The 10,583-nt window shown below is 41.4% G+C and overlaps 1 protein-coding gene and 1 long non-coding RNA gene across 2 annotated transcripts; both read left to right on the top strand.

Moving 5' to 3' along the window:
• Positions 1-3,357: 3,357 nt before the first annotated feature.
• LOC120107297 lies at positions 3,358-3,953 on the top strand. The gene is made up of 2 exons (XR_005509163.1): positions 3,358-3,465; positions 3,580-3,953. It is a non-coding gene; the product is annotated as an uncharacterized LOC120107297 (long non-coding RNA).
• A 5,446-nt stretch (positions 3,954-9,399) lies between these two features.
• LOC103721755 (putative disease resistance protein RGA1) lies at positions 9,400-10,558 on the top strand (the record flags this gene model as incomplete). Its single annotated transcript, XM_039120507.1, has 2 exons — positions 9,400-9,614; positions 9,727-10,558. Coding segments are annotated over exons 1-2 (1,047 nt in total), but the record flags the coding sequence as incomplete, so codon positions are not given.
• Positions 10,559-10,583: the final 25 nt, after the last annotated feature.

Here is a 10,583-nt window from a genome sequence, read left to right as displayed (position 1 = left end):
TCTTATGCCCAAGAGTTCATGTTGACCTTGGTAGGCGTCGAGTAGGAGGAGTTTGATGGGATCAAGCTTGACATGGAGAGGGCTATGATATGATGAGATGGGATTTTGTGCAGCAGTCTTTGCAGGGGTTTGGCTTTCCGAGGCTTGGAGCAGATGGGTTATGGGTGTATTAGAGGTCCTTCCTTTGCCATCTTGGTAAATGGAACGCCATCATGGTATTTTGTATCTTCTGGTGGGCTGCGTCAGGGTTGTCCCCTCTCTCCATTATTGTTTATTATATGCGCAGATGCTCTTTCCAGGACCTTGCGGCATACAGTGGTCACCCAGGAGCTGAAGGTTTACAAGCCTGTGCCGGAGGCCACACCAATTTCTCATCTACTATTTACTGATGATTGCCTTCTGTTAGCGGGGCGACTAGACAGGCAGCATGGATTATCTGGCGGATTCTTCGGGATTATTGCTCTATGTCTGGTCAACGGTTAATTCACTTAAGTCAGCTATTGTTTTAGCCCGAAGACCAAACCGGACGTGAAGACCGCTATACTGGAGATATTGGGGGTGGGAGAGCAGGTTGGCACGTTGAGGTATTTGGGGGTCCCGATCTCTGGTCAGCGTCTACGCAGTAGCGATTGCTCTTCTCTCGAGGTCAGTATCCGGCAGAGGTTGGAGGGTGGCAGACACATTCACTCTCCATGATGGCAGGATTATATTAGTACGGTCAGTTCTCTCCTCGATCCCGATTTACCTATTATCTAACTCTCTTATACCAGTAGCGACAGTCAGGAAGATTGAGCAGATATTTAGGAACTTTGTTTGAGGGAGGACCAGAGGCAGCAGGGGTATCCACCTGATGGCATGGGAGGTTGTATGTCAGCCGACGAGATATGTGGTTTGGGGTGCAGTCCTTGATGACGAGGCGGGAGGTTCTAGCGGCACGGCACGCCGCCAGAGTTGTGCTGGAGCCTGATGGTATGTGGTCCTCACTGATGAGGGCCAAGTATGGCGGTCTAGTGTCGGGGCGCGTACTGGCGTCGCCATTCACCGATGTGGAGGGAGATTTGTGCTAGAGCTGGATTGGTGCTTCCTGCTATTGGATGGGCTATTGGTGATGGTCGGTCCATTGATGTGTTGGAGGATCGCTGGGTGACGGAGTAGCCGATGAGTAGACTTCCGATTACAGTGGATACATCGAGGTTAGTTGGTCTCGGGGTCAGTGATTTGATGGAGCCCGGGGGGATCGATGGAGGGTGGAACTGATTAGGGAGGCATTTGGGAGCAGCTGGCGGAGATGATCTTGGCCCTACCTGTTATTGCCCGGGAGGGGCGATAGATTAGTCTGGAGGCCGACAGGGCGAACGCAGGTGCGAGCCAGGGACATTTACATGTTGTTGAGCCGGGAGCCAGCACGACAGATAGAGGGAGGTTGGATTTGGAGGATGCGGATTCACCCGCGTGTGGCGCTCTTCATCTGGAAGGTGGCGTGGGCTGCCTACCGACTAGAGCTTGCTAGCACGGCGAGGGGTGAGGATCACTCAGTGTTGTGAGGAGTGTACGGAGACCGAGGAGACGATTGATCATGTTCTTCTGCAGTGTCCCAGAGCTATGGGTATTTGGAGCCGTTCGCCCACATTGCTGCCCCTCTCAGTCGAGTCGACACAGGATTTGATTCACTGGTTGAGAGTGTCCATGCGGCGCCTAGCACTGTTGAGGCCGGGATTCAGTGGGCATATTTGGCTCATTCGATTTGGTTGGACAGGAATGCAGGTATTTTTGAGGGTAGGCGGTTACCCCAGTGGGTGGTGGTGGACAGAGCCATGCGTCTTGCCAGAGAGGTTTATACTACTACCATTAGATTTTCTTCTGAGATGGCCAGGGACACCTGGGGTACTCTTTCTGCATCACAGCGCCCAGGTTCGCCCTAGTTACTTGGGTACCCCCACCCCTTGGTCATCTCAAAGTGAATTTCGATGGTAGTATGTCGGCGGATGGGTGTCAGGAGGAGTTGGCTTTGTTATCAGAGACCATCTCGGTAGTTTGTTAGCAGCCGGTGGTCGCCGTGCGCTGGGACTTACTGCGGTCGGTGCGGAGCTGCGAGCAGCCTGGGAGGGATATCCTATGCGAGGCGGGTACTCCGGGCTGAGCACATATGCCTTGAGGGAGACTCCTCTGTGGTGATAGAGTGGATACGGGGAGTGGACAGATATGGGGATGGTCATCCTCTCATCCGTGAGATTTGGAGATTGGCTTAGGAGTCGAGCGCTTTCCAGGCTTCACATGTTTTTCGGGAGGCAAACAGGGCAGCAGACTGGGTTGCCTCATTTGTTGCCCGGCATTCCGGGGAGGTCATTTGGTCATCTGTAGGAGATATTCCTCCCACCTTGCACTCTTTACTTATTTTGATATGGCTGGATGTACTCAAGTTAGAGCTATATGAATTGCCGTTTTCACAAAAAAAAAAAAAAAAAAACATTCTTGTATTATTATTATTATTTTCTCCGAAGGGCACTTTAGAAAACATCCTCATAACCCCTCTTAAAAACCCAACCCCCACCCGCACTTACAAATCCCTAACCCCCTCCCCATACAAATCCCCCACCTCCTCCCCTCCTCGTCCGCTGCCCCCTCGCCCCCAGCGGCTTCTCCATCTCTCTTGCCCCCTTCCCGTTCCTCTCCCTCGACCTCCCCCCAATACGCCCCCGCCTCTGGGACCACCTCGCCTACGCTGCCGTCTTCAATCCCCGCGACAATTCTACCATCGTCTTCGCCAAAAGGCCTCAACCTCCGCCCTGCCCGCCTTTCCGACCCCTCCTGCTACGAGTGCATCTTCGGCTGGAACTTCTTCAAGCCCAGGTACCTCCTCACCTTCGCTGCAAGACCCCCGGCAGCGTCCTCCTCCGCCACCGCCGCCACCAGTCCAACCGTGACACCCCATTGGTCTCCGTCAAGTCCAAGGGTCGTGGCAGCTTCACCCTCCCCTCTGTTGCTCGCCCTGAAACCATCTTTTCCCCCCAAGGCTGGGAGAAATAAGGATCGTTTAGCACTCCCGGATTGGGTCCAGCGGTGGTACATCCCAAGCTTTTCTTCTCATGTGGTGGTGGGTTGGGTTCCACAAGCAAGCCTGTGAAGCCATCCCAAGCTTTTCCCTCCCTCCCTCCCTCTCTCTCTCTCTCTCTCTCTCTCTCTCTCTCTCTCTCTCTTCATGGCTCCATGGGGTACCATATACTTTCTGTTCCTCTTCATGTTACCAGCAGAGTTGAGTTTTGCTTTGCATCTCAGGTGGGTTCTTTTGATGATAGCTTTTAAATTTTTTTTTTTTTTTTTGGATATGACATTTATTTGGTAATGAACCACTTTCTATGCTTTTCAGGCTTATATTATTTATATGAGATGTAGAAGCACTGGCGACCTAGATGAGGTATTGAGACGGAATCACCAAATGCCCGCTGTTGGTGTTCATGGAGGAAGGTTTGAACAGAACTAATATAACATTGTTTGGCAACTAAAACATGTTGAACAAGGCTAATTTTTAAGTGGCTCAAATGGTTCTGAATTACCCAATCGTATCTTTCTGTGCTGCAGGGCTTATGGATTAGTTTGTTTCCCCCTTTCAGCTGTCTCTTCTGAATTTTGATTTGTTGAGCTTGCTAGAAGAAAGGCGCCACGGTGCTGGGAGGATGATCTCTGATCTTTAAAGCTATTTTCAGCAAGAGCGTCGGCAAAAAATTTTTACTTCCGCCTATCCAACACTTTTGCGAACGAAAAAATTACCGACACTTATAAGCATCGGTATAGGCTTTAAAAAGCGTTGGAAAATATGAAGCATTGTTTAGTAGAGATAATGTTAGATTCCAAGCGATTGCAAGTAGGTGATATTTAGTCCATAACAGCATATGTAATTGGTTCAGCCCGTCAAGTAGTCAAGCATCTCAAGCAATAAAAAAATTAGTCCCCAATCCTCTGTAGCATGGCTCATCATATGTTAAAAGAATTATATTGCAAAGTCTTCTATCAAGATATCAAATAGTGGTTTGCCAAAGGGGAAAAAACTGCCCTTGATGATGATTTCTGGAAAGATGCTATTATTCGATTACAAACGATTATAGACATGTGTAATCCACCTCTGCAAGTAATCTTCACGTTGAAATTTCACCCTTCGGTAAGTGTTGATATTAAGAAACATGAAAATGGGTCAAGATGGCATTTCGCATGTTAAAGCTAGGGTTGAAGTTCCTGCCAAATCTGAAGTGATTTGGACACTGATGAGTCAAGAATTGCATGAGTTTGGCAACCCTAAGAAATGCATCCAGCTTAGTTTGAAACCAATCAAAACTCATTAAAACTGATCGTGCTTGCTAAGTTTAATGAAATAGGGCATCTGATGTCATTTTTGGGCCATTCTTCATTTCAAGTAATTTTAGGTGCTTGATGTCATCTTACATAATCTCCCGAAGAAGGGTCCTTCCTCAAAGGTGATGACTCTAACCTTCAAAAATCAATTTCTCACAATTAGATTTAAAATTTGCAAGTTAAAAAAAAATATGCATGTCCATTTCCAAAAGTTATTCATAAAGGTACAACTTCCTAGATATAAGCGATTTTTTGCGGTTTTTGCGAGAATTTTTAGAGGGGAAGAAGGAAATAGGGAATAGTGAATTAAAGGGTCAGATTGAGCTCAAATTTTAGAGAATTGTCATCTATTAAGCTATCATCAAAGGCACATGCACGTAGCATTGCACTATGAAATTATGAGATTTTTTTCCGATTTGGGGCAGTGATCCGGTAAAATTGGTCTAAGAGTGGCAAATAAATAGCAAGCTAAGTGTCCCAAACAATAAAATATAATAAAATGATGTATGATGGTTTTCGTTATTTATTTTTCAAGTTCTTGTCATTTTTATTGACCATCACCATCATAACTAGAGCCAAAAGCCGCTGATTCTATCATGAGACCCAGCTAAACAGTTAAAGCACAACCTAGTTTCCAAACCTTGGTGGAGCTTTTAACTATGGACAAAAAAGTCCTTTCTGATATTATAAATGTACTTTCTTCTATATATAAATGAAAATCTCTCTTTTTTTTATCCTATTGCCAGAAGTTGAAAGTCATAGGCTTGAATCAAAATGAATAACAAAAAATATCATCAGCGCTGTTTATATGGAGGAGGACTTTCATAGAAGTAGTACAGATACGTTGATTGACCAGATGAACATTCAATAAGCATAAAAGGATTACATTTTAGATGTCCACATGAAGAACCAACAGAAGAGAAAAGAACATTAATTATGCAAATATAAAAATAATCAAAAAAATTTACCAGCAAGCACTAATGTCAACTTAGCACACTGCAAAAAAAAGAAAAAAAGAAAGAAAAAAAGAAAAGGAAACAATTATTCAGCTTCTACATAATGAAAAACTAAAACCATCATGCAATTTAATTTGCATATAAGAGACTTAGCATATTTTATGTAGGTTAAACGATAAAAGGAGCATCTACTTGTCCTAGTCCCTAAAATCATGCTAACAATTCATATACCTATCTAATGATGAATTTTGAGGCTGAATATATCTTTTGATTGAACAAATGTGAACCAAGACTGTAAGGTTTTGATACTTTAATTCATGACTGGTGGCAAACCTGTCTTCAAAGGGCTAATGGTTGGTTCAGAAATTAAGAGGCCATAGATAAAAATGTGAAGTATGGAATAGAAAGTTTCGTACTATTTGAGTCGATGAAAAATCTGCTCAACTCCATTACCTGGTTGGATAATAAGGAGGAGAAAATGTGAGGACCCAGACGATCAATCGAGGTCATTTTGGAAAGGATGAGTAGGAGAGGAAAGACTCCGACTCCAACTTGGACTTCCCTACCGTCTCATGAATCCACCATTGGATCATCCACTGGTCCTTCAAGATTTATGCAAGTAATGAATCATGAGAGTATGGAGCTCTTTGAGATCTGTGTGGGTGATCCAATGGTGGATACACACGAAGAAGATGAATCTTTCTTTGCACAAAAGATACAACTTCGATCCCTCTCTTTTTTTTTTTCTTTCTATATAGACTGCCTTCATGCTCTCTATCTCTCCCACCCCTTTGCACTCTCTTCCTCCTCTCTTTCAATCCTCTCTTTCTTTATTCCATTGAATATCAAAGCACCAAGCCCCATCTCCGCTCTCTCTTCTTCTTCATGGGTAAGCTCCACTACACCTCTTTTTCTCTCTCTTCCTCTCTTTCTTTTCCTCACACTATTCCAACCATATGCCTCTTCTTTCTTCCTCCTCCTCCTCCTATCTCTTCAATGCTCTTTCTTTCAGTAATTTCTCTAACTTTTCTTTGCTCTTATCATGGTTTTCCTCATTATTTTATTTATACGATGGGAATTGCATAGAAGAAGAACAATTTATTAGACAAGGAGAAGGCGAGCTTAAGGCCTCATTTTCTTGCTCACCCTCATCTTTATGCCTACTTATTGATTAACCCAAAACTTTTGCTTGCTTCTCGCTATCACCCTGCAATACTTCCTCCTTCTCCTACTCTTGTAGTTCATAGCATTGGGGCTGTATTAGAAATGCATTCAGCCCCATATCTTCTCCTCTAAATTGCCCCATTCCTCTATTGTGCTGCCTTGTGGTTTGATGTATCTTTCCATTCCTCTTCGATTTCGTCCCATGATGTCGCCCCACTTGATATCTATAATGGCCCTTGTATCAATCAGTCCTCTTCTCGCCTCAATAGATATATGAACGACCTTGAACATTCTATCCCTAGTTTAGTTGGTCTACTCTGATCTGAACGGATTTGGGATCAAACACCATCACCTGGCTAACCTTATCCCTTCTCCCTCTATCAAATTTCATTTCCTCTATAATCAATGATTTAATTTATGTTGGGGTGTAATCATCTGAACATGGAGCAATCTAGCATGAGTTCCACAACTAAACCATTTAATTATGGTAAAAGGCCCTAATCTCCTCAATTATTTAGTTTAGGTGTTAGCTTGGAAAAAAACCTAGAGATTAGAATCAATTTTGTGGATTTTGATGAGGATAATTAGTTTCTCTATTTATGTTAAATATTAATATCAAATTGATTTGGATATGTTAGGGGTATACATGGACTAGTAGGCACCTTGCTGAGAATCCCCTTTGCATGCTTAATTTGTATTTATTTCTGATATGTGTATGTGTGATTCTAACATGCACATGTATGTTATAGAAATAAATAAATTTGAAATTATACATAAAAATTAACAATAGTTTGAATTATATAATATGAACAATTAATGTATTTAATGAATAAAATGAGACTTGGATAACTAAATGATTGGGTGGGGTGCTTTGGACTGGTCATGCTATTATTGATTTTCCTACATAGGCTGAAAAGGTGTATTATTGATTGCTCCTTCACGTGACACTATCGATTACCCTATCACGAGCGATAAGTTAGTCCAAGGATGAACATAATTTAATATAATTAATATGAATTCTTGAAATAACAGGTGGGTAAAGCTTTAGATTAGCCATGTCATTTGAATTTTCAGAGCTAGAGAATAGTGGATAGCCTTACTATGGACAGAACTATTAATTGCCTCGTCGCAAACAGAAAATATGACCATGATGAGTCTAAAACTGAAAATAGAATATTGGATATGCATGTGAACCTGCTGGTGAATGTGGACTCTAAGCTAATCTCGTTATTATCGGTTGCCCTATAACAAGCTAGAAATGTAGCATTATCGATTGCGTTGTCACACAGAAAATGTAACACTATAATTGCCTCGATCTGGATCCGGAGGTTAGCCCAAGTTGAAAGATAACCATTATTGGATAGGATCGTGCTGATTAAAAAATGATAAATAAGTTATTTAAAATCATTGTTGAATAAAATGGTTAATTTGATGTTACATGAAATATCATAGAACGGTAATTGTGATATATGCTGCATATAGTATTTTCCGGCTTATTTGAATTGTGGTGGATTGTTGGTATATGATTTCATGATAATTGTAACTATTTTGGGTTTTGATTATTGTTACTGTATATCTTTAATTATTTGTGGAGGTGTATATCTGGATATTCTTACTGAGCGTTAGCTTATGCTATTCTTATCTTTTTTTCAAAGTCGTATGATACTTAGGGATGAGATTTGGGGTTTGCTAGAGAGTAGTGGAAGAAAAAATAAATATCTTTGATACTTCCGAACAAAAAAAAAGTATTTTTTTGTTCTAATTATTCAATAATATCATAATTATTTATTTTGGAAATGAGTTTGAGTAATTTTATTCATCCGGTGGTCTTGTATATCTAATAGAGTTACGTTTGATAGAACGTACGGCCTTGTCATGTATCAAGTCTAATGACGCGTTTGGGACGTGAGCTAACAGCTCATTGGATAAATTTTCCATATTAGTAGCTGTTAACCAAGTGCAAGCTAATAACTCTATTATTGATGCATTGTACATATTGAATCAATATGTCACTCCTCAGGAAAGGTTACATACATCAAATTTTGTAGTAATCTGACTTGAAGATGAGAAAGATGCAACATTATTGTTCCTTATCTCCTTCTCTAACCTTCCACCAAAATAATAAACTTAATGATTCAAGAAAATTATAAACTACTGCTGTAAGTTATATTAGCTTCATGGTTGGTGGCCGGTTTACATCGTTGCCTGCTTCTCTCCACTAGCTTTATTTAAGTTGAGATTTGAACCGTTCTCCAATCATGAATATCCAGTCATTAATTATCTTATGGAGCGACTCATTCAAATGGAACAAACTTACTTTATGTACGGTACCTAGCACGATGAGCTAAGGAGAATATGTTCCAACAAAAGATCTAGCAACAGTCAGTTTAGGGCTGTTCTTCTCCTTGTGAGGTTTTCCCTTAGAGACTTCTCTGTAAAATATTTCGCTACTGTAATTAATTTAGTATTTATTTATTTACAAAGAAAATATTATTTTCTATTATAACAGAAATAAGGACTAATATTTGCCTACAGCCTACTTGAATTATGAGTTAAATTACTGGTTATGAAATAATGGATGTCATGATAGCTGTTATTAGCCATTATAATACAAAATGGTTGATGATAACAGCGGATTAAATAAAACCAATACAACCGACTAGGGAAATCTGGTGCTATAACTCTTCTTTTTTTAAAAAGTAATGGTGGAAGAAGTATTTATTAATCAACAAGTTGTCCTTTTTTTTGATACAATACAAGTTGGCCTTTTAAGTCCTCTTCCTTTTCTGTTTTCTGCGGCGATTCCGTTGACCTTGCTCATGTTACGATGAAAGACAGGGTCTCTGAATCTTCATACATAGGCTTGTAAGGATCCACGGTGCCTCACACTTTCCAAATCTCTTAGGGCATCAAGAGCTTCCGTTCTCAAAAGATGGCAATGATCTTAGACGCTTTCATGAAAAGATACACAAACAAACTCGCAGATTTTGTAGAGGGTGAGGTGTCAATCATTCTCAACGTGAAGGATGAGCTCCAGAAGCTTCAGAGAAGACTGGAAAGGATCGGAGGTTTTCTTGAACATGCAGAGCGGAAGAGGCGTGAAGACCCAAACGTCGGCAATTGGGTGAGGGAGTTGAAAGATATCATGTATGATGCGGATGATATCATCGACCTTTGTATCATCGAAGGCAGCAAATTATTGGAAAGCCATCAGTCCGTTTCTTTGGTATGCCATCCCTTCCTATATTTTTTGCTTTAGTTGTATGAAGTTCCGCTATGAAATTGGTGACAAAATTAGAGATCTTAATAAGAGGCTGAAAGAGATTGCAGAGGATGGATCAGTATTGCCTAAACTAGAAAACTCTAACCAAGATGTCCAAGAGAGCGGAGTGAATCCTCGTCGGACTTTTCCCATTGAGGACAGTTCTGATATCGTAGGGACACAAATTGAAGAGGCTACCCAGAGTCTTGTGGAGTCATTAGTCAAAGAAGATCAACAAAAACTCTGGATTTTGGGGATTGTGGGGATGGGTGGAATTGGCAAAACTACTCTTGCTTCTAATATATACCAAGATGAAAGAATAAAAGAAAATTTTCCTATACGAGTATGGGTGTGTGTTTCCAATAATTTTTCAGAGACAAATTTGCTGAAAGAGATAATTAGAAGCGCAGGTGGAAATTATGGGCAGGCTGAGACGAAGGCAGAACTCATACCCTACCTTTCCTCTGTCCTTTCAAGAAAGTTCGTTATTGTATTAGATGATATATGGGAAGCAAAAGTATGGGAGGATCTGCTCAGATATCCTTTGAAAAGTGCAATGGCTAGTGGTAGGATTGTGATCACCACTCAAGACATGAATGTGGCTAACAATATGAGCGCACTTGTCCACCATGTTGACAAAATGGGTAGTGATGAAGGTTGGGCATTGTTCTGCAAGAAAGTCTTTAGAGATGACGAGAAGGAAGAGATCATTATATTAAAAGAAATTGGGACGAACATTGTTGACAAATGTGATGGTCTTCCTCTTGCAATCAAGACCATTGCAGGAGTTTTAAGGTCGAAGGAGAGAAGCAGCATAGCATGGAATAACGTTCTCAGAAGTGATGCATGGTATA

Source organism: Phoenix dactylifera, unplaced genomic scaffold (genome assembly GCF_009389715.1).
Source record: "Phoenix dactylifera cultivar Barhee BC4 unplaced genomic scaffold, palm_55x_up_171113_PBpolish2nd_filt_p 000820F, whole genome shotgun sequence".
Lineage (NCBI taxonomy): Eukaryota > Viridiplantae > Streptophyta > Magnoliopsida > Arecales > Arecaceae > Phoenix > Phoenix dactylifera.
This window is presented reverse-complemented; position numbering and strand designations above follow the sequence as displayed.